The sequence below is a fragment of the Miniopterus natalensis genome, chromosome 12 (genome assembly GCF_054644295.1).
Source record: "Miniopterus natalensis isolate mMinNat1 chromosome 12, mMinNat1.hap1, whole genome shotgun sequence".
Classification (NCBI taxonomy): domain Eukaryota; kingdom Metazoa; phylum Chordata; class Mammalia; order Chiroptera; family Miniopteridae; genus Miniopterus; species Miniopterus natalensis.
In genome coordinates this window covers 47,583,969-47,608,254 of record NC_142092.1, presented here as the reverse complement: position 1 = coordinate 47,608,254, position 24,286 = coordinate 47,583,969, and the positions used below count along the sequence as shown (strand labels likewise).

At 38.4% G+C, this 24,286-nt stretch overlaps 2 protein-coding genes across 5 annotated transcripts in view; both read right to left on the bottom strand.

Annotated features, from left to right (window-relative positions):
- UNC13B (unc-13 homolog B) overlaps nucleotides 1–24,286 on the bottom strand; it is a 144,701-nt gene that overhangs the window by 62,590 nt on the left and 57,825 nt on the right. For all 4 annotated transcript variants that reach the window (XM_016222928.2, XM_016222930.2, XM_016222929.2 and 1 more), the window contains exons 9-10: nucleotides 12,564–12,875; nucleotides 9,887–9,977 (exon numbers count right to left, since the gene is read on the bottom strand). In XM_016222928.2, the coding sequence (XP_016078414.1) occupies nucleotides 9,887–9,977; nucleotides 12,564–12,875 (403 nt within the window). The remainder of the gene's footprint in view (nucleotides 1–9,886; nucleotides 9,978–12,563; nucleotides 12,876–24,286) is intronic.
- Nucleotides 15,035–23,336, bottom strand: LOC148091847 (uncharacterized). Its single transcript, XM_087823129.1, has one exon. It carries the CDS (start codon nucleotides 23,300–23,302, stop codon nucleotides 15,035–15,037), a length of 8,268 nt encoding a protein of 2,755 aa, XP_087679255.1. The 5' UTR covers nucleotides 23,303–23,336.

Here is a 24,286-nt window from a genome sequence, read left to right as displayed (position 1 = left end):
TCTCCCACCCACCTTCCTTCACTCTCTCTAAAAATCAATGGGAAAAATACCCTCAGATGAGGATTAAAAATAATAACAAATAAGTACTTATTAAGTACCTAGGTGTTATGCCAGGAATGATGAAAAGATAAGATCCTTGACCTTAGGGAGTTCATAACCTAATGGGGAAAATATTATGGCATTCAGTATAGGCCCATGAGGGAGAAGAATGTTAAAGTTTGTGCTTGGGAAACTGGCAGTGCCATTTACTGAGAAAGGGCATAGAGGAGATGAGGTAAAGGAGAAAGAAAAGACAATGAGTACAGTCTGAACATATTATATGAGGTGCCCATAAAAATTCTGGTGACAATATCCATAAGCAGCTGGATATAGGAGTCTGGAGCTCATAAAAGAGGACTGAGGTAGAGATGGCAATTTGGAATTCATTGGTGTATGGGTAAAGACATGAGATTATCTAGAGAAGAGAAAAAGATAGAAATGGAGCCCTGGGAATCACCAAGTTCTAAGGGGCAAGCAGAAAAAGAGAAATGCTATCAAAGAAACAAAGATGGAGCTGTCAGAAATAAGAAAGAACTTGGAGGGAAAGATATCCCAAAAACCAAGAAGGAAGAATGTTTTAGTGAGAAACCAGTCAACACTTTTATGTCACCTGTCACAAGAAATGCTTCAGGATGTTGGTTGTCATCTGGAATGCCCTTTGTCACCTCTGGCTGTTTATATCTGAATGTCCTTAGGTGTGAACCAAATAAATACATTTCCCTAGCATGCTTGAAGACAATAACCAGAAAAGGAAAGCAGAAGCCTAAGGAATCGAGGAAGATTATTTGCGACAACTTACCTCTTCCCTTTGGCTTCAAGAAGTCTTATTTTACACACTATGACAATAGTTCAGGGTGTGCCTGTTTTGGAAGGTGGAAAACCTCAGCTGCATTGTTTACAGAAAGAATACAACTTGCCACTTACAAGGAACCATGGATCTCCTATTGACATATACTTGTAAACATAACATAGGAAGCAAGTTATCCCTTGATTCCCATCTTTCTAAGCTCGTATTATTTTATTCCTGTGACATTTCCTGATAATAACTGCTGACTCCTCTGACAAGACTTCTCCAACCACGCTAATTCAAAGGGTTGCTCCATATTTTAAAGTCCTATGGCAACAATTTTCTACTATAAGTGTTAATCATTCCCTTTGCAACCAATTACTTATGGCCTTGTAATACTACTTCGTACTTTTAAGCAACTGTTCCACAAAACTTTGCTGTCTACTAAATATGAGAAGCTATGCTAGAAATTGCAATCAGTTCCTGACCACAAGTGCAATCTAGCAAAGGAGTGAAACCCTATATGTATGCAAGAAAGCTGAAGTAACAAGAAAATAGGTGGCCAGGAATAGGATCTCTGAATCCATGAGCTCCATTTTTCTACCTAACATGTATTAGGCCCCCAAGGCATATCAGGCAGGGAAGATACTCCATGTGAATATTCACTCAATTTCTAAGATCAGACTCAAACTCCTGCATTGCCTCTCCCCTTGATAAGCTGGGCTGGACCATAAAGATGTCTTTAACAAAAAAACAATTCAAAAAAACAGGTGAAGCAGTTTGCAACTTGACCCCTTGCTCCACATCTTTGACTGGACATATGAATTTCTCTCAGTGCAAGAGGAGGTACTAAAAAAGTATATCAAAGGCTCAAAGACGTTTTCTCAACCTGCCTTTTCATGCCCTGGTTTATTCCAACTGACAGAGCTTCTGCCTCTAGCATTGCAGCCCAATTAGAGTGCCTATCTGTTCTTTGGGCCTGGAGTGAGAGGGCAGCCTTCAGCAAGCCCTAAAGGTTGGAATAAGTGACTAATATGTATATATCATAAGAGACGCAGATAAAATGTATGAAAATTTGAGACAGGAAAATATTTCCAGCTTTCAAGGAGCTAATTTGGATGGGAATCAGGGAAGGCTCTGTGAAAGAGGTGATATCTGAGATTGATCCTGAAGGCTAAATAATATTTAGATATGTGGAAACTAAAGGGAAGAAAAGGCATTCAAGGCAGAGGACACAGGATGAGCAAAAATATGAAAAAGAGAAAAAAGAAGGTATGTTGTTGAAAAGAAAAGGAAATTAACGTTTACTGAATGCTAACAACATGCCAGGCCCTGCTCTACATATATTATCCTATTTAACCTATATCCAATCACTGAGGCAAATGATACTATTATAGGACAATGAAAAGCTAGGAAAATTCCAGGTAAAGAGAAATAGGGAAACTGAGGCAGGAGAATTAAACAAAGCCAAAAAGCTTTGCAGGCAGCTTGTAACAGGGTCTTATCTTGAGATCAAAGGGTTAAAACCTCTTCTCACAAAAGAATGCAGAAGAGGAGGGAGAAGGGAAAGGAGAGAGGAGGAGGTGGAGGTATCCTAATTCAACTTCACTAATCAGAGACTACTTAGTGAAAATCATCCTGAAGCTAGTAAGTGGTGGAACCATATTTAAAACAGTAGGGAGGAGGGGGAAAGAAGAGGGCAGTCTATCTCATCCCACTGTTTAAACAGAAAGCCAGCAGTTGGGATTTAAGTGCCAAATTGCCAGGTGCTTCCCATAAATTGTGGAAAAGCCATAACAAAGAAAAGGGGGAACTTCAGAGTTAATCTGTACCAGGATATCTACCAGGGGAATTAAAAAAAAACTTACAGACAGGAGAGTATATAAGGCAGAAACTCCCGACCCCACTCACTCTTCAGATTAGCTGAGAGCCCATCTGTGCTTCATAAACCAGATGTATAGATTTGCTTGCCTTGTTTCTTTAATAAATGTGTATCCTTTAATTATTTTTTAAATAAATTCACTAGCTTTAATTTTTTAAATATATTGGCTTCATCACAACACAATCAGAGTCTCTCATTTAAATTCATTTATATGATGGGTAGAGGGGGAGAGAGTAACCAAAGAATTTATATGCATATATGCACAACTCAAGGACACCGACAATGGTGGGGAGAGGGACTGGGGAAGGGAGAAGGATGGGGTGGAATGAGTCATTGGGGAGATAAAGGGACATTTGTAATATTTTAAACAAAAATTAAAAAAAAAATTAAAAATAAATAAATAAATTCATTTATATGAGAAAACAAATATCAAGAATAGAGGTTGGGGACAGCCCTTTCCCTCTGACTCAGGGGGCTGTGTGATAATACATCTCTGGTGTCTGTGAGAGGTGCCTGTCACAACACCCTACTTATAGATTAGAAAACTAAGTTTCTAAGAGCCTGGGTAACTTGCCTAAGCCTAAGTAAGGTAACACAGCTAGTAAGTGGTGGAACCATATTTCAAACTCAGTCTCTGGCTGATTTCAAGGCTCAGCTTCTTCCAACTGTACAATGTGGCCTCAGGGTTAACAAGGTTAGAGTAGGTTGGACCAAGTCATGGGTGGTCATGGATATCAGGCAAAAAAGGTTGAGACTATAATTTAACTACTAATGGAAAGAAAATTTAGTGTTTTTTCTTTTTAGAAGAAACTTTCATTCATTCATTCGTTCATTCATTCACTCACTCACAATCTGTTATGTGAGCTTGCTAGGTGACAGGCATCAGGGATATAAAGTTAATTAGACACAGTTCCTATACTGTATTTCCATGCTATTTTCATTTAGAATTTATTTAAAGTTTTTATTGCATTATAAACATACACACAGAAAAGTGCACAAAAGTACACCAATGTAAACACAAACCAGATCAAGAACAGAACATTATCAGAAGCCCCCTTATGCTCATATCTAGTCACTACCAGCCCCCACCCCAAAGGTAATAACTATCCTGAAGCCTGACACCACAGATTATTTTGCCTGTTTCTGAACTTCATATAAGAGGTATCATATAGCATATATTCTTTTAAGAAATACGTAATCTGGAGGGCATGCTCACACAATTCCAGGACAATATGATAAACACCAAAATTGACTATATATGAAATGCTAAAGAAAAATATAAAAACGAGTACCTAACTCCACCTGGGGACTCTGGGGAAAGCTTTAAAGGATGTGACATCTAAGTTGAGTCCTGAGCATAAATGGTAGCCATGACTCGTGCTCTGTTTCAGGAAGATAAATCTGGTAATGGTATATACAATGGATTCCAAGAAAAATAAATAAAAACAAAGAAACCATTTGAAGGCTAATACTATAATCTAAGCAGTAAAGAGGGCCTCAACACAAAGGGAAACAGAGAAAGATGAGACAGATAAAAGAAATCACAGAGACAAAAAAGAGCAATATCTGGCAAATGATCCAATGTGGGAGGCAAGATAGAAGGAAGAATGACACCATGCATTTGAGTGGGTGACTAGCAGAATGATGGTGATTTTAATACAAATACAGAACAAAGGAAGAGGAATAGGCCCAGAAGGGAAGTTTCAAACACTGGAAAATTGTGGTGAAAATAACTAGTAGATAACTAGAACATAACTTTGCAGGAGAGAGATGATTCATTTTCTGTCTTAATGATCATCCCTGAGAAAATGCTGATCCATCTCTCAGGCTGACCAGCTGCAATCTTGGATCTCCTGGGATTGCTCCATTTAAGCACTGCCCTTCTAATCTATATGCTCAGTTCTATCTCTGCTTACTAAGCCTCTCCTTCCTCAGCTTTCTTTAGCAACCTAAGAGTTTCTGGCAAGGCTTCCTCACGACCTACCTCCATGCCTTCTTCTTCACTGTCCCTTCCACCTGGAACACCCACCCACCTGCTGCCACCACAGTCTCTGTTTCTAGAGCTAAAAGTCTCACCTCCTCCCCCAGATTTTTCTGCAGCTAAGCCAAATAAGGTACAGAATCATATTCATTCTACCCACGCTACCAACATTACTGCCTCATCAGCATTAGCAATGTCATCAAACACTTATTAAGTACATATGGCCAGGTACTCAGCTAGCCCAGATACAGAGATGACCTATATGATCTCTTCCCTCAAGTTGCTAACACTCTTATAGGAATAGCATAAGGGTAGATAGGTTCCTACGGTAGTTTCTCAAAGTCTACGGAATGCAGTATCAGCTAAAGAAGTATAAGTGTCCTATAAAACTTACAGGATATATTCAATTCACAAATAATCAAAGAAATGCAAATTAAAACAATGAGATATCACTATTCTGCCAAATTGGCAAAATATTTCTAAAATGATAATAATGTTGGTGCAGCATATTCAAATACTCAAAGTACAAATTGGAAATTTTTTCTGAAAACACATCTAGAAGTTTATCAAAAGCCTTTAAAAGGTATATACTCTTTAATTCAGTAATTTATTTTATTTTATTTATTTAAATATATCTTTATTAATTTCAGAGAAAGGAAAGGAGAGGGAGAGAGAGAGATAGAAACATCAATGATGAGAGAGGCATTGATAGAGCCCACAACCCGGGCATGTGCCCTGACCGGGAATCGAACACTGATCGCCTGGATCCCAGGTCGACACTCAACCACTGAGCCATGCCCGGCCGGGCTTTAACTCAGTAATTTATTTGACTACTTTGAGAAAGCTAAGTTAAAGAAATAATCAGAAATTAAAACAGACTTATACATAATGATATTCATAACAGCATTATTGATTTTAGTAAAGAAACAAGAGAAATTATATGGAACATCTACCTGATGGAATATTATTAATTTATTAATAATCATTAAATCATGTTTTCAAAAATATTTAATAACCCAGATTAAAGCTCAAAAAAACAACCTAAATGATAAAAAATATAAATCCACACATAATATGGTCTGGATTCAGTAACTTTATATTCATGTACATGAAAATTATATTTAAAAACACAGCTAATTTAATAGTTAATATTTTGCTGTTATTGGCTTTAGGTTCTTGCTTTGGGAAAAATAAAAATAGGAATAATTAAGAGAAGATAAAGAAGCACAGGGAAACTTCTGTGGAAATGCTGATGGACTTTTCTGGCTAGTTAAGCATCCATAAAAGATTGGCTAAATATTCTGCTAGGTTCTACACTGGGCTCTAGAACACCAGCAATAAAAAGCATAGCCCCAACATTTAAGAATCTTACAAATACACAGAGAAGTGAGACATAACAGCAAACAAGTAACTCCATTACATCATGGCAAATGCCAATCTAGAAAATGTATGCACAGAGCCTGGAAGCTTTATGCAAAAAAACTGACACCTGAGTGGGTTTTAAAAGATGTGAATGAAAAGTGAGCTAGGTGGCCCTGGCCAGGTGGCTCAGTTGGTTGGAGCATCATCCCATACACCAAAAAAAGTTTTGGGTTTGATTACTGGTCAGGGCACATTGCGGATTTGGTCCCCAGGGCATATACAGGAGGCAACCAATCAGTGTTTGTCTCTCACATTGATGTTTCTCTCTCTCCCCCTCCCTCCCTTCTTCTCTCTCTAAAAGAAAAAAAAAAAAAGAAAGAAACATAGTCTCGGGTGATGATTTTAAAAAAAGTGATCTAGGTGATGAAAAAGAAAATATATTCTATGTATTCATGTCTGGGAAACAGCAAGTATAAAGTCTCTGAGAATTTGAAAAATAAGTAATTTTATATGTTAGAAGTATTGATGAAACAGAACGGTAGAAAGAGGTAAGACTGCAAAGGCATATTGGTTCTATATCGGGGCTTTTCAAATACTTTTTGTGAGGGATCTGTTTTTTTATTCCCAATATGTCATATAGACTGGCATTTTTGGTCTACACCCTCCCTGTTCAATGAAATGAGACCATTGATCATGTGATTGATGTCCAGCAATCCAAATTGCCTCTAAATGTTCATTTTCAATTCCAGTAATTATTTCAACAAAGACTAGAAACAAACTTCCTGGAGTGTTGGTCCATGGACTACACTGAGCTGGATCACAAAAGTTTTATTTTAGCCCTAGCCAGCTTGGCTCAGTGGGTAGAGTGTCAGCCTGCAGACTGAAGGGTCCTAGGTTTGATTGTGACCAAGGGCACATGCCTCAGTTGTAGGCTTGATTCCCGGCCCCAGTTGGGGTGCATGCAGAAGGCAACCAATCCATGTGTCTCGCTCACATCGATGTTTCTCTCTCTCTCCCTTCCACTCTCTCTGAAAAGCAATGGAAAAAATATCCTCTGGTGAGGATTAAAAAAATAAAAAATAAAAACTCACACTGCAGTCAGATTTTTAAAAAAGTTTTATTTTATCATGAAGGCAATGTGGAGACATTGTTAGTATACTTTTTTCTGGTTTCCTCTTTTTAAGTCATAGTTTTAATACATAATTTATAATTCTAAAAGAAAAAGTACTATTATTCTACGATTAAATCAATACAATCTCTGTTGAAGGTAGACACCCTTTGGGGTAGTCATTAAACTGTTCACAAATCCTTCCCTATCTTTTTAAGCACTATTAACTTGAAATTAAATATGGCTTTATGATGTGCTTTAGTCAGGGAAGTGTGAGCAAAAGTGACATATTGTATCTTTTGGGCAGAAGTTGTAAGAGCCAGAGTGCAATTTGCTATTCTCTCTTTCATTTGTTATCCTTTCTTTCCCCCTACCACCAAGACTGGTAATGTTCTAGGTGCAGGATACACCATCAGCCTGGATTGCAGAGAAAACACACTTAAAGCAGAACTTAAGAACATATAGCATGACAAGCAGCATAAGTAAAATAAACCTTTGTTGTTTTAAGCCACTGACAAATGGCAGACAATCTGGCAATATATATCAAAATTACAAATGTATATCCCCCACTCAGATACACATGCATACATGAAAAATGACATATGTAAAAGGTACTCACTTATAACAATTGACTGGAAACAACCAAATAAACACAGAGAAAACTTATATACTTGTAGTATATTTATACAGTGGAATATTATACAGCTGTTTAAAAAAGAAAAGTACCCTTAGAGCTAATACAGAAGAACCTCTAAGTGAAAAAGCAAGATGTTCTCAGTGTGTATAATATACCACTTTTGTAAAAAAAAAATAAAATGGGGGAAGATTAGAATATATATTCATATTTGCTTACACTTGCATCAAGAAATTCTAGAATAATAAGAAACTAACAAAAATATTATCCCGGGGAGAACATTAAGGGGTGACTAGATGCAACTTCCAACTACTCAGGGGTAAAATCCTTGGTGTCATACTTCTTACTGTCTCACAACCTCAAACAATCTGTCAGCAAAAATCTCATCTTGAGTATAAATGGTGCACTTCTGCTTCTATCTTAAACTGTTATCAAATCTTTCTCTGAACTCTGGTTTGCCTTTCTTCTCTTGGCAACACTTAATCAGCTTCCAGTTACATTACTTGTGTTAAGAATATATTTATAATTGTTCCCTTATTCAATAAAGTGGCAATGGTTCTTAATTACTCATAAATGAACCATAATTTTCCCTAAATAATTCCAAGCTTTGGCAATTCTTTTTAGGTATTCTTTTTGAGAGACTCTGAATCGTCTCTTAAAAAGAAAAAGTTATAACAAACTGTTTCTGATCCAATATGTATTCTTATTTTTCTCATTCAGGACTTTTCTTTTATGTGAAGGTTATTTATTTTACTTTTCTTTATATAAGAATTGCAAGACCCGTACTTCTGAAAACTTAGAAATAAAATATTAATAAATATTATGACATTGACTCCATAAACTTTCACTCTAAATGTTTATCTCACCTCAGTCTAGGTCAAAAGACTCCCAATGTTTATGGTTTAGCAGCCCTTATTGATAAAATTTGTTTTGGCATACATCTCTCAATATGTGTATATTCATTTAAAAATTATATACATGTATAATTGTATTAATATATTCAATACAATATAAAAATTTTAATGTAAAAGCATAAAAGAAACATTTAAGATTTGTTAATGATACAAAAAATATTTTTTGCTCTCACTAAAGTATTAGCAGTAGTAATATCTTTAGTGAAAGCAAAGTGATACAATATGCTTCATTATTTTTGAAATCTTAGTTTAACATTTAGTTATAGAATGATTTGAAAGCCTAGTTCCACATTCAATTATTTCAATACTTAGTTTTCATAGTTGTCACAGCTAAAGAAAGATACTGATACATCAGTCAAATGAAAAATGTACAATTATTTCCTACATACCAATTATTTAAAGATTTTGTTGACATTTGGCAGTTTTCATCTTCTCTAATGTCTTACAAAATAGTCAGAAATATTTTTATACTTTTAACAAATAAGTTCCAACCTCACTGAACTTTTCATTAGAAAGGTTTTTAATACATTACTGGCCTCTTTCCAAGATTTTAGAACATGCAGTTATGAGTTTTTATAGGTAACACTCATTGTTCCTGATAACAAAAGAATACACACACACAAAAGGAAGCATTTTCAAACATCTGTATTGAAAATGCTTTTTCCAAAGCAGCTACTTTTTTAATAGTTTTTAAAACATTATCTTCTTGCTGAAGGGTAATATTAACAATGCTTATACAAAGGTAGAAAAAATTTGACCATCAAAATAAATGATAGTAAGGAATTCATGTAATAAATTAGGAATCCTTGAGTCCACACTGATATAATTTGATGGGAGAAAAGGGATACCTCTTTCTTATAGTAGAATGCCAATTAATGAATGTAGAAAGGATAACGGAAATAGAAAGTTACCATTTGGCTGATTATGGTACTAAAAATAGCATATAACTTTATCTTCAGACTCTTGACCCACTAGGTTTATTTGATTTTCATTAATCAGCATAGAAGGAAGACTATGGCCACCTCCCATCATCTCTTAAGGCTCTAGCTTACTTGTCATACATTCCCAGAAACGCACTAAGAAGATGACTAATCACTGAATGCTGCTTTAGCACCATATGTCTACCAATTTCAAAGGGAAAAATTATGCCAGCTAGTATTAGAGCAATAGATTTCCTACCTCCTGCAGCTGGAGTCGAACCTTGGTAACTGCTCGAATCCAATGTGCTCTGGCTTGGGTAAATGGCGAAGATGCCTTCTCCTCAGGAAAACTTGTAAAAAAAAAAAAAAAAAATTTCCTTAAAAATAGCCCAGGCCACAAGGTAACAATGTTCAAGGCAAAACTGCCATATATCTAAAATAAAATGGTTTATATTCATGCCTATACTTGTTTAGTGATTCAGGCCACTAAAACAGCATAATCCTGAATATCTAATGTGAAAAAAAATCCTCTCTGAAATGACAACTCCTTTGAGCTTTTCATCTGTTCTTCCTCTTCCTTCCCCCTTCTTCACCCACCCAATGAGGCATCTCACTGGGACAGTCAGGGATCAGGACACTAGTAGCAATGACAAGGGCCCTTAGTCAATGTCTAGAATTAAAACTATGCAGAGAGGTGTGTAATAACTCTCTCACCTCACCTCTCAAGACCAACAGTCTCCCTTGGGGGTTCTACATAGCATCCTTAGGGCAGAATTTTGTCCCTGAAAATCCTTTCTGCTCCACTACGTATTATGGAAGGCTTACCAATTCCTAGACTACATCAAAAGTGGTAAGAAAAAAAACAGCCCTTTTTCTGCCATGATCTTATTCCTTGAGCTGCCTCAGGAACACCCTCAGTGAAATGAACAATAGATATAACAAAGCAGCTTTGAGACAGAAATACTACCCTGTATTAGAACAAGTCATCATCCAGGTTCCTTAACTGTGGAATAGTGGTTGATTCTTGGTGATAATGCTTCTCCTGTCTCTCACTGTGGTATACTGCCAAGGCAACAAACAAGTGTCTACCATCTAGATATGTAAAATATATATGCTGGGCTCTTAATGTGATCTAACTGGGTTAATTGTTCTAAACCATTTGCAGGCCCTCTGGCCAAGGTAGAACTGGACTTCGTTTGCACAGCTAGGATCTGAGAGGACACAGCCAGTAAAGAAGGACAAAAACTCATGCTGGTCACTTCTGTTGTTCTATGAAGAACTCTACCCAGACAACAGTAACTGCTAAGTCTAAGTTTAACAGGAATAAAAACTTTATACTCTCTGACTAACCATGAAATAGAATAAAATGTACTAACAAACTAATAAAAGAAATTTACATACTGACAGTTTCCTTATAAGCATATTGCAGGCATCAGCAGTTCCAGTTCCTGCTTGTATAAGAAACAGTCTTGACTGCAACTGCAGTTGATGCAGATTACCCAACTGCAGGAATTTGGCTAGCACTGACCAGTTCCAGTATGCTAACATTAAAGATCCATATCAGGACCAGCAAGGATACTGCCTGCATGTCCAAAGCCCTTCCTCCTGATCTCTTTGTTCTGCTTTCCCTCCTCCTCCCTATAAAAACCCCTGCCTACGATGAGATGCTAAAATGGGCTTGGCGACAAGTCCTCCATCTTCTCAGGTTACTGGCACTTGAATAAACCTCTTTCCTTTTCACCAGCATCTGCCTTATGAGTTTGGCTTTCATGGCGGGAGGCAGCAGAACCTTGGTTCCAGTTACATAAGGTCTACAAAGAGCCATCTTTCAGTGGGTTGTCAACCCAGTAAAAAGCTGGTCCAGAGCTCAGTCTGAAGCTGGATGTTTCATCTATTAGATGAGCCACCAGAGATGACTAAAGATCAGGAAAAAGTAAGGAAAAAAGAAAATATGTTTATACCTTCAGTGGTGGAGTTGACACACCAACCGTTCTCTAACTCTTACCTTGTAATCAGCATTCCTTGCTCTAATCTTTCAGTGAGAGGCTTTATTATTATACCTTGACATTTGGGAATCTAAGTCACACCTACTCCTTATCACTAGATAAGCGGTTTTCAACTGGGGCAGGGGAAATCTGACAATATCTGGAAACATTTTGGGTTATCACACTGAAGGTTGCTACTGGCATCTAGTGTGTACAGATCAGGGATGCTACTAAACATCCTACAATTCACACAATCGCATCTCATTACAGAGTTACCTGCCCCAAGAGTTATCTATCAGTAATGCCAAGACTGAGAAACCATGCTCTGCCCCAACCTATCAGCAACATTACTGACCAATTTAGCTCAATAATAACACTAAAACTCTGTACTAAGTTTCATTAGAAGACTGTTAAAAGGACACATTTAAAAATTTTCTTATGAGTACCAACTGTCAGATACACTGCTAGGCCTTGGGGAGGCAGAGGGATGGATTAGATCTGGCTTTGATATCAATTCTATCTCAACTCAGTCCTACTTTTCTCAGCCAGGAAAACAAACAAACAAAAAGTAATGTTAACAAAATAATTTTAAACATTAATATGCTGGTAAGCCTATCTCATTCTAAGCAGTTCCTCTGAATTAAATAATCTGCAGGGCTCAGATCAGTTCCAGACCTGGTGGCTGCCATATGTAGGGTCAACTAGTAAGCCAAGAACTGCAGATTCAAAAGAGCCTGGTACACTGTAGCTAACTACAAAGGTCCCAAGTATTCTTAAGAGATCCTCAAAATATCTTGAGTCTTACACCAAAAATCAAAGGAAGCAATGTAGAGCTAAGCCTCAGTATCCTGATCACCACCTATCCAAACTGTAGGGGAGAAAATGAAAAGCACTTATATTTAGCAATATAACAGGGTAGATACTGAGCTCCTCAAGGCAGTCATCACCTACCTTTCCTGGGGGCCTAGGACATGGTCTTTGTGTAGCACCAGATCTGGGGTAGGATGGGTTGTGACATCTTTCATCTCCTTGAGTTCACATGCTCTCCCCTTTTCTTCTTCACCAGTCACCTCCAAGGCTTTATCTTGTTCTCCAAAACCCGCTTGGCCATCTCTGGAGAAGCTACCAGAGCTGTGGCAGGAATGAATGGAGTCCCTCTCCCGATGGTCATCATCTTGTTCATGGCACTGGTCTAGTTCACTCAGCTGAGAGCTTCCTTGGCTCACATTACAGGAGGAACCATACCTACTACTGCTGGTGGGGCTATGAGAAGGAGAGGAAGACAGATGAGTAAATAAATGCAAACTAAGGACCAGGGCAAAAGTAATAGGTTAATCCAGAAACTAATAATTGTATCAGTGGCAAGAATCACAAACAGGAGGTTCCTGGGAAAGGAGGACCAAACTTTACAATCTAGAAGAACTAGTCTCTACTCAGCAGTCACAACAAGGAAAAAACACATGCTGGGTTCTCAAACAGCACTTAACCTCAAACCAGCAATTGACTTTGAAGAACACTTCATCTTAATGTGATATTTATAAGTAGATTAAAAATTATTTAAAAGTCTATTGTTAAAAGCCTAAAATTCTTTACCCAGACTTCTAATGAAACTTGTCCAGTGGCTATGATTAAAGTTTCCTAATTTCCACCTAGTAATATGGATGAACTCTACTTCCTTTTGCTATTATTTGTTAAATTGAGGTCCCCTTTCCTTCCTCTACAGTTGTAAATGTGAATGCTAATGCCTTAGGATGAGCAAAGGACACTGGACATGTTCCTTCAGTTATCTCTCAGCCATCTGCACAGTAAGATAATGGAAGCCACTGGGAGATAGCGGTTAGGATCAAGAAATTCCTCGGGATTTCATTGGCCATTCATCTCATGAATGTTACAATATCCTGAAAGCATTCAGAATGTCCCAACAATAAACTTCCCCATCTGTAACTGAGTTGCTCTCAGGACATAGCTTAATTTTGGATAGAGTGGACAAAGTCTAATTCCAGGACCTAGGTCAGGGCTATATTAATGAATTTCTGTACCTGAAGAGAGGCCAGCCCAACCCTCTCCCAATCACCTGAATTCCCATACCCAGAAAGGAAATGTGTTTCCCTGCTATGAGAGAGAGTAGCTGTAGCAGAGAGTGTGGCAGTGAATCATGGCCAGAAAGAACAGAATCCAGAAGTTACTCCCTTCAGCCATATACTGAATCTAAGGGGTTCCGATCTATTCAATATAGAGGGACTTGGTGACGATCTACAAGATCTATCCCAGCCCATTTGGATAGTTCCATCCAAGTCAGGAGCCCTCATTTTACTTCTAGTATCCTGCTGAAAAGCCTCCATGCAAAAGGACAAGGAATTTCCTTACCAGGGAGTCAAGCCTTCAACTAAAGGGCTTATGTTAACTCTGGGCCAAATGAAGATAAATGGTTGTTTCCCATGATATTTTCCCTATGGTTCCTCCCAAGTACCTGGTATTTTCAGGCTGAGTTCTGATCCTTCATCTCATGACAGCTGAACAAAAACCAGGTCACTGTTCTGAGTAGTTCCCAACATACACACACATACACACACACACAATACCTCTCTCTCTCTCTCTCTCTCTCTCACACACACACACACACACACACACACACACACATCTCTAAAGCCCCTGACTGGCTCCTTTGGACAGTTTTCGGCCAGAGGTCAAAGCATCATTCTTAAACTGCACTGCATGGTGTTTCTTCTTAGGAGAAATAATAGTACCCTTTGCAGATAGACCCTGAACAATGGTCCAGACTGAAGAACTACAGCAAGCAATAGCCCTGAGCTCCTGTGAGACTTTACTCAAAGCACGTATCAGACACCAGTCTCATGGATAGTAAAAGACATGGACTGGAAGCTGTGCCAATCCATGTGGAAGAGGATATAGGACAGAGATTATCCCAAGCCATCCTTTGTACTTCGTATTTTACTTAGTACCTTCATTGCCACTGGAGAAAGCATCTTAGAAGGCTTGGGAAAGGGAAGCAAAGTGGGTCTCTCTCCAGCTATTACAGATATAAGTGCCGAAGGCCCAAAGAAGCATCCTAGCCCATCATGTGGTTGTAATTAATATATGCTACTCAACTACTTGTTGCCTCTTCCTACTCCCCCTTCATCCCATGTTATATAAGGCAGAGCAAATCAAAGTGAGTAAATTTTACGGCCTAGCCTTTCCTTTAAGTAGGAAGCTCCTTGTTCCAATAAATTAAATTTGGCACTAGAGAGAAGGGAGAGGATGAAAAGGCCCACACATTATTTCTTGTTACTTGACCTCTAATTAACATGAAGCTCGGGTGCTAGGAAAGACACAGGAAGGATAGAAAGCAGGCTGTGACTAATCTACCACTAAGTCACTGCATCATAAATGGTCAATTCTTTAAAACCATTTATGATGCTTTAGTTGAGAACAGGCCTTTTGCTGGTCTTTGGTTCCTCAGTGCCATGCGGAGTAACTGACAGCTGTACATTCAAAACACAGTCAGTGCTAGCAGGCACTGCCTTCTCTTCTTGTGTTTCTGGCTGGTGAAGTAGCTCAGAGACAGTGCAGTGCTCTTCCTCATGATTCCCTGAAGGACTGGTGAGGCCAGGGAGGTTACCTTTGGAACCCCCGTCTTCTCTAGAAGCTGGGATTTCCTGCTGGTTTTCCACTTCTCCAGGCCCTGAAAGCCCATGAGCACATATCCTTGTCTTGGCCTCCAGCTGCTCAGAGGTCACAGAGAGCTGACTAGAGACCTTAGGTGGCTCAGCACTGGCCCTAGACATTTGAGAAGACTCCAAAGCTTTGCCAGCCTCACTGGAATTAAGGTCCTGATAACTGCTGATAACCAAAACTGGAGCAGAGGGTTCTGTAGACATTTGTTCAGGGTCCCTTTTTCGCTCTTTTGGCCTTGGGAATAAAAGATCCAGCTTCTTTTCAAACCTTACTTTGAGATCACTTGCCACTATACTGCCTTTTCCCTCATTACCTCCCTCAAACAGAGTTGACAACTTCTTAAAACTGGACTTTAAACCAGTCTCTGCTGCCCTATTGCCAGAGGAAGAAGGTGGGGAAAAGAAAGAACTCAGTGGTTTCCCACAGACAGTAGCAGAGGATGGGAAATGAAGCTTTGGCCAATTGGTCATGTTTGGGATCTCAAAATGTGGTATTGGCTGCTCTGTTTCCTGGGGGGCTGCAGATGGATCTTCCTGGGCATCAAACATCCCATAACTTTCTTTGGCACACAGCACAGGTTCCTCCACCAGAGAGTGAGAAAGGGACCCTTGGGTTTCCAATTTGGCACTCTGGCCAACTGAACTTGCCTCATTGAGCAGTGTAGTAGTATTGGCTTGCAGTGAGTTGGTTGCCTGTAGCTCTAAGACATCTTGTTTTGTGGAGGCAGATTGCATAGCTGGCTTCGGCTCAAGAGGAAGAGGTGGGTGAATTGGAGAAGGAAGCTCCTTGGCAATCCAGGTAGGATCTGGATGCAACTGTGGTGGCAATGAAATATGCTCTGCTTCAAATGATGCCTCTGTGTCTGTCCCCTGCAACACCCACACGTCTCCTTCATCACTCAAAGGTAATACTCCTTGCCCAGTATCATCCCCTGAGACTAAAGGTGCAGCCGCAATTGTTTCAGAACCCCGGGGTTCTGGAATATTGTCCAGAATATTGTTTTCCATTTCAGTCATTAGTTTTAGACCATCTGTCAAGGTTTCCGAGTCTGACTTTGCATTAACCACAGTCATTCTATAGTCACCGAGAGTAGCTTCTGAATTGAATGATGCAGAAGCAGCCTCTCTCCACAAATTTTCTGGAGGTACTAATCCTACAGCATTTCTGGAACTACCATTGTGAAACCGTGCAGTAGCTGGGACAGATGATTCTTGTTTGCATGTCTCTGGTTTGGGACTTTTGAAAATTCCAAATAACTCACCTGTGAGTGGCTGAGATGATGTACCAGAAGAGAGAGGGAAAAAGGAGTTTTTCTTTGGAGATTTAGGAAAGGAGAAAAATCCAGAGAAAGTTTTGGGAGATTCAATTAAGCTGCCAGAGAAAGATTTCACTTTGGTCACAAACCCTGAAAGCATTCCTACTGAAGAGCCCAACACTGGTTTGTTTTCCTCTTTATCTGTGTCTTGGCTCTGGAGGTGCCCTGCATACCCTGGCTCTGCAGAGGAAGAGGTTGGCTCCAGGATCTGTGTTAAGATCTCAATAGGGGCCTTTTCTAATGGCAAGTTCAATGGGTCATTAGAAAATCTTTCATTTTGGTAGTGGTTAGTGCAAGTGTCTAAATTGTTGAGCTTCTCTATCAAATGGCTATCATGTGCAAAAGACTTGGCCAGTAAGCCACTGGGGAAGGCTTCCTGTATGAAATCTTCTTCATGAGAAGCTACCCCAAAGGTCTCTGGACCAATAAGCAGTGTTTCAGTCTGTCTCTGAAATTCTGGTGAATGAGGAATAATGTCTTTTTGCAACTGATTCAACTGGAAATCTGCTAAAGATATCCTTGATCCATTACTGGACCCTAGTTTTCCTTGATAGTCCACCCCGACATTGAGCTCATCTTCAAGGAAAGTAACCTCAATGACGCTGCTAATGGAAATACAAGGAGCCATTTGCTGTTCATGAACTACCTCCTGGACTATGCTATCTCTATTGCCATTGGAACCTTCATTCACTGTGCCACCCATGTCTACAATAACACTTGGCTTCTTACAAGGCTGGGAAGTCACTGGAGAAACAGTTGAAAGGCTATGCCTTTCCCCAGGAATCTGCTGTTTTTCATCCAAAAAGGACAAGCTGAACAAACTAAAAGAGCTACTATGAGAGGCATCCTTCTTGATGCTTGAATTGGTAGTGGAAAAAAAGGAAGGAAGTGTGAATAGCCCTTCTGCTTGAGATTTGGTTCTTGGTAGAGTAGCAGAGGCTCTGTTCTCAGATTTTTCGGATCCAGTCAGGAAAGAAAATATACTCTTTCCGGTTGGCAACTCTGGTTGGGATGGAGATATTGTGTCAGTTGAAAAACTTAAGTCTTTGTCAGGAAAATGACCTTGTTCATCTGAATTTTTTATACTCAGAATATCAAAAGATATTTTATTACTTCTTGAAACTTCTGTCACTGTAGACGCACCACTAGTTTTTATTGAAGACTCTCTTGAAGACTCTTGGAGACAATTTGTTGGGAAAGATGGATTTGGTGACTGCTGGATTAGGTGGTCTCTGGAGGGTACCTCTTTTTCAGTCATATTACTACCCTGGATCTCCTTAGTTGGCGGTTCCTTTAGCCCAGTGTCATCAATAGTAGTCTGCTTATTCAGACTTTTAATCCGAACCTTCCCTTTACAAGAAACTGGTGCAGCAGGAAAGTTCCCAACATCCTGGCTAGTTAGCTTTGTGGGATTAGGCCTTGACTTGACCTCATCCTTATTAGTCACTGAAGAAACAGACATATTTTCAGTTGTCTGTGTAGGCCATACATTGGTTTTAAAGAAATCTCCAAGGGTACCAAAAAAAAATGAAACACCAGAAGATTCATTCTTTTCCTGAGATGTTATCTTTCTATTTTTATCACCATTCTTTTCTAAGTTTTGTGATTCTTCTTTATTCATCTGAGTTTTAAAGAGGTTCAAAAATCCAGATGCCTGTTTTTCATTTGCTGTTGCACTTACTGAAGAGTCTTCTCCCCGACTAAAGAGTCTCAGTGCACTTTTAAATAATGTTCTCTCAGACTCTTTGGAACACTGGTCCTGGGGGAGTTCACAATTCTTGCATGCATCCATACTGAACTGTGATGCAAGAGGAACTGACACAGAGTTGGATGTAATGGTTTCATCCTCTTCTACATCTAATTTAGCCTGAGGAGTTGTTTGACTTACCTGGAAAACAGATTTCAACAACCTTTGTTTTTTCACATGAATGCTTTTATTTAAAGGGAATTCTTGCTTCATACTTTCAGTAACTTCTGGTTGCTGAACATTGGATACTATTTGTCTCTCTGAATTCTTAAGAAGACTTTCCTCCTCCTTTGGGGATTTACTCTCTGATTGCTTACTCAAGATTAATGACTGAAGATCATCATTTGTGAGATCTGCTAAGTTTGACTGCTGATCCTTTTTATGAGTGGCCAAAGACTCCAAGGATTCATTCTTTTCAAAATTCAAAGGACTTCCAACCAGAGCACCCAAAGCAGAAAATAATGAAGTCACTTTGTTCAACGATGACATCTCTTTTGTTTGCTGTGGGCTATTAGTCATATTCTCAAGATGAACCAAATTGGCACCTTCTTCAGAAGATTGAAGCCAATGAAAACTGGGAAGTTGAACTAATGAATCCTTAACTACAGCCTGGTTCTTATCTCCCTCTATAATTTTATTTTTATTTAAGACATGATTACCAATGCTTTGGGGCTGATTTCTGAGGTCCAATGTACATTTGAAGTCTTCAGAAACACACAGCCTTTCTTCAAAAAATCCAAAATCTCCTTCAAACTTTTGAGAATTATAGACTGAAAAATCTAATGGTTGATCCCTTTGGCCATAATCTGACTCTTCAAGTACTTGTGAAAAGGTTCCTAAATTTAAATACATTGGTCCCTCACTTCTTGGCAAAACTATAGATAAATCAAGAGGGTCATCAATTGGTTCCTCTTCAACATACCACAATAATTCATCTTCCTTGTTTAGTACTGTAGAACTACAGGCAGAAATAATGCTGTCATCCAATATAATACTCACTAGATCATTTGTCTGTAAATCACAATTTAAATACTCTTGATAAGAACAATCAGGTATAAATAAATATGCATACTGCCCAGTAGAATCTGTGAGAATAGAATAGATATATTGACCATCATGGAACATATAATATCCATAGTCTCCATCCTCTGATGGCCACCACACTCCATTTTCAAGACATGACAACCATTCCTGGTATTCATAACCAACACTTGAAAAGACAAAGTTTTCATCCATTCTTAATGATTCTTGATCATCTATGGGATATGTAGTCTTCTCATAACCTGAAGAACAACTTAAGTCAATGGGCAATTCTTCTAGTGAATTTTTAGTCTCATTAATTGGAAGATGACAAGAATTTCCATATAATGAGTTAGCTGCCCACATATCACCTCTTAATAAGTAATCTTCATTAAATGCAAACTGATCAAATGATTCATATGGTAAATCACACCAAATGACACTGTTTGAATTTGTTCTCCACTCCAAGATATTTGCATTTTGGTCTTTTTGGCAAAAATGTATTGCTGGGTTTTCTGAGTCAGGCCACACAAAAACATCAGCTGATGGAAATGTGTTTTGATTCAACATATAATAAATTGGCTGAAGTATTCTGGAATTTTTAGAGAAATCTTTTATATCAGAGTTCCATTCATAACAGAAATGATTGTTCATCTCTTCAAAAGCTTGATAGTGGTTTGATTTGCTAAGAATGCTAGTATTCAGTATAGGTGGATTTAACTTATTTGGATTTTCATATAGGTTTGCCTCGAGAATATGGTGTGGTGTTGGCTTCTTAGCCAAAGATTTCTCTAAGAGGTCCTGCTGAGCACTTGGTACATTGTTCTCAGAAGAGGGGCAATGCTTTTCACTGTGCTGGTTTTTCCATGTAGAAGAGCAATGATGATTATCAACACAAGCATCAGCTAACAGTATGTTTTCTTTAGGTAAAGATAAGAAACATTTTATGAAGCCAGAAGTTTCTTGTTTTTCAACATGGTTCCTCTGGTTCTCAGAAGTCACACATGAAGTAACAGAGATCTCATCCAAGGATAAATGCTTTTTTCCATTCAAACTCTTTATGTCTCCTAAAGACATGGACTTTGCTTCATCCGGTTTACCATCAGTCATACTGCTATTGGATACCAAGTTAAATATTCCTGAGAGTAAGCTTGGGGTACTATTCCTGTGATGAAAGTCATTATTTTTCACATTTAGTTCTTGTGTACGAGACAAGTTTTCAAAGGAAGAGAATCTGTTAAACAGGCCAGAAAGGAGGCCTCCTTGGGTTCTTTTCTTGGAAGCTTTATCTACAAGTTTGTCTTCACTAATTTCATTAACCAAGGTGACTTTTGAAATGGTAGAATTCAATGCTAATAAAGAGTCTGATACTGTTAAAGATGTCACTTGTGTAAGAGTCTTACTTTCTCCTGAAGAATCAGAAGGTACGTGTTCTTTGGGCACAACTGCAGGAATGGTTAAAGTATCCCTTTCATAGTTCTCTTCTGCTGTGTGGTCACTTGAATTTAATTCCTCTACATTCCCAAATTTCTCAAGATCATTATTAATATTTGGAACTGAATCAGACTTTATTTTATTAAGCGTGGCATTTTCAGGACAACTTTTTTGGTCATTCTTATTAAATTTCTCTGTCTCTCCAAATTTTCCTAGATGATGATGAATATTTGGAACCGAATTAGATTCTATTGAACTAAATTTGGTATTTTCATAGCAGTTTCTTTGAATCTCCTCATCAAAGGCTACTTTGGAGACATGAAAACTCTGGTCATTGACAGTGATATGGCTGTCAGTGAAAGGAAATTTAAACAAAGGAAAAATTCTTCCTTTCTCTCTTAAGTCCTGCTGCTTTTCAGAATGACTACAAACACTGAGAAATGGAATATGTAGTTTTCCATTAAAGGAAAAGGAATGTCTGTCTTTCTTACAGACCCTTTCACATCCATCTTCCTCCAACTGGTATATTTTCCTAGATTCTGACAAAATTTCCTTTGAACAGTTTTCAGGGGAAGTGAGTAAAAACTGGCTAAAAGATTTTCTGAGTGGCTCAAGAAAATCATCATCGCCAGTAACTCTGTCCCTCTCTAATGACTTTAAAGAAGCCTCTTTATTTGCAGTTCTACTGCCAGCTACACAAGGATGTCCTGGAGTATCTTTGGCACATATTTTTGGTTCATCTGGTAACAGAGACAGGTCTATACAAGGTTTTCTTTCCAACAGACTGTCAATGCCATCTTTCTTACTTGCAGAACTAGCTAAGTTTGAAGGTTCATTAGCTGCTTGGGAAGACAATAAATCTTCACTTGTGGACATTTGGGACAAGCCTGTACTGTCTCCATTACTCTTATCTAAAGCAATAATACTACTGTCTTTGCTAAGTGTGTCTTCCCTTTGACTTGACTCTGAAACACACGCAACAAAGGTTTCCTTTCTTGTCTTGTTCTTGTCATCATCTTTTTTGGTTTCATCTTTTTCCAAAAAGATCTTTAATGGAGTTAGCATGCTTAAAACAGACTTTATAACTGAACTCTGACTCTCTGAAGCAGCGTCCCTTCCAAGAGTTTCTGTTGTATCCTGTAAGTTTGAACTCCCAGTTTTAATGCCCGTGTGCTCATTTTCAGAGGTTTTGTTATGCCTGCCAAAATCCTTATTATCAATTGTTTGAGAAGATAATGGAGACTGCATGCAAAGATCCTTCTCTGAGACTGACTTGGCTCTTGGTCTAGATCCCAAATTAATTGTCTCTATTTGAGTAAGAGTTTCTGTTTTCTCTGGAGCTAAAGAAGCCAGCTTTTCCATAGAGATTGTTAGATGCTTTGTGCCTGAGCCCACCTTTTCTGTGAGTGAACTGAATAAAGAACCAACAGCATATTTCATACCATTCAATTCAGGGAAACAGACAGCCTTGGCCTTGTCATTCTTGACAACATTTATAGGTAGTATTTCATCCCCAGGCTTTTTTTGTTCTTCATTATCAACAGTACTATTATGTTTAGGTGTTGTTTTAGTTTTTGAAAGGGAACCAAATTTATTAATCTCCTCTTCCTTCTCTGCTAAATATTCTGAGACTGTTTCTACAAAACACTGAAGCTCATCCATTGTATCAATATAGTCCTCCTTGGGTTCCTCAATAGAAGAAGGGGTCATCTCTTCCATGGGACACCCAGATAGATCTCTAAGTGTGTTTGCATCACAATTTATCCTTTGTAATGGGAACGCTGGATTTGCTACATAATATTCTTTAGGAAAGCCTCCAATATGATGGACATTGGATGGATGGCATGTTGGTGACAGTAAACCTTCCTGTTTATCAGAAGAAATGGGGGAATCCAGAAGTTCATCAGAAGTACTGCTAGTAGAATCTTCAATATCCAATGGAATGAAATCAGTGACATGCTGGTTTAGGTCAAATGACTTTTTGAAGTTCTTAAAACCACCTGGAAGTTCATAATCATGACGTTCCAATTTAGTGGTCCACATGCCACACTTAACCACAAATCCGTTTTTGTAGGGATGCAAAACTGGGTAATTTTGTTTCTTCTTTTCAACATGGCAAAGGTTACAATTTTCACTATTTGGATATGTACTTTTGAAGTCAGTCTTAGTTCCTAATCTATCATTATACTGTCTTCTTTCACTGTCTTCAAAATGGCTGTCCAAGGGTTTCTTTTTCCTTCTCCTATCAATTGTATCATATTTCTGAGGATATCTGGAGCAAACAGACGTTTCAAACTTAAGGTCAAAATTAGAGGCAGTAGAGAATTCTGTTTCTTGGCTCTGAGAGGGTATCCTTTTAAAATTCTTGTAATTTGTTTGTACTTGTTGGCTGTAATATTTATCAGTTTTTAAAAGAGCTCCAATTTCCTTTACCTGTACTTCTTTTACATTTATGTTACTGTTTTCTAGAAACCCTTGTGATATTTTCCCCTCCATCTGTTCATATATCTCTTCTTGCTCTTTATAGTCAACATCAGAGAAAGCTGAAATAATCCTAATTCTGTCAGTTTTAGCCAGCAAGCCTTGTCTGATGTAAAGGGATAAGTTTGAAGGAATAGTAAGGCAAAGAAAAAGGGGAAAACAGGGAAAAGGAAGAAACAAATAAGACTTAGTGCACTTTCAATGAGAAAACTAGAATTAGTAAAATTGTCAATTTGATAAAAAACCATTCAGACTGAAAAAATATAAGGAAATCCAAATGATCTTAAATTAATATTATAGCAATATAGTCAAAGAGTATTTTCCACATCAAAAAAAGAACAGCCAAGCCCTAGCTGGTTTTCTCAGTAGTTAGAGCATTGGCCCTCAGACTGAAGGGTTCTAGGTTTGATTCCGGCCAAGGGCATGTACCTTGGTTGCAGGCTCGAACCTCAGTCCTGGTCAGGGTGAGTTCAGGAGGCAACCAATCGATGTGTCTCTCTCACATCAATGTTTCTCTCTCTCTTTTTTTTCTCCCTTCCACTCTCTCTGAATATCCTGGGGTGAGGATTAAAATCATCATCATCATCATCATCATCATCATCTTTGACTATCAGAAGTCAAATCTTGTTACAGTACCAAAAAGAGCAAATGATTTAAAGCATTATAATTTGTTTGTGAAATCTAATGCTATATACATTGAGGATTACAATGAGATGAAAATCTTTCTCTATACCGAGTAAAACAGCAGAAGCCACATGTCCTACATGAATACAGAAGACAGCTGACCTTTCTTTCAGTTAGGTTAAAGACTGCCTACTTCCCATGTAGTGAGGTGGAGGTGTAGAGAGGGCCTGCAGACTAGAAGCTTGTCAGCGCAGTATGTTCTTTTATAGATCTAACATCCAACAGTATTTATTTAGGAAAGAAAAAAAAAGATCAAAATTGTAACTTAGTCACTAAAAATCTTCAACAGTGAAACTGATAGTCTTTTGACACCCC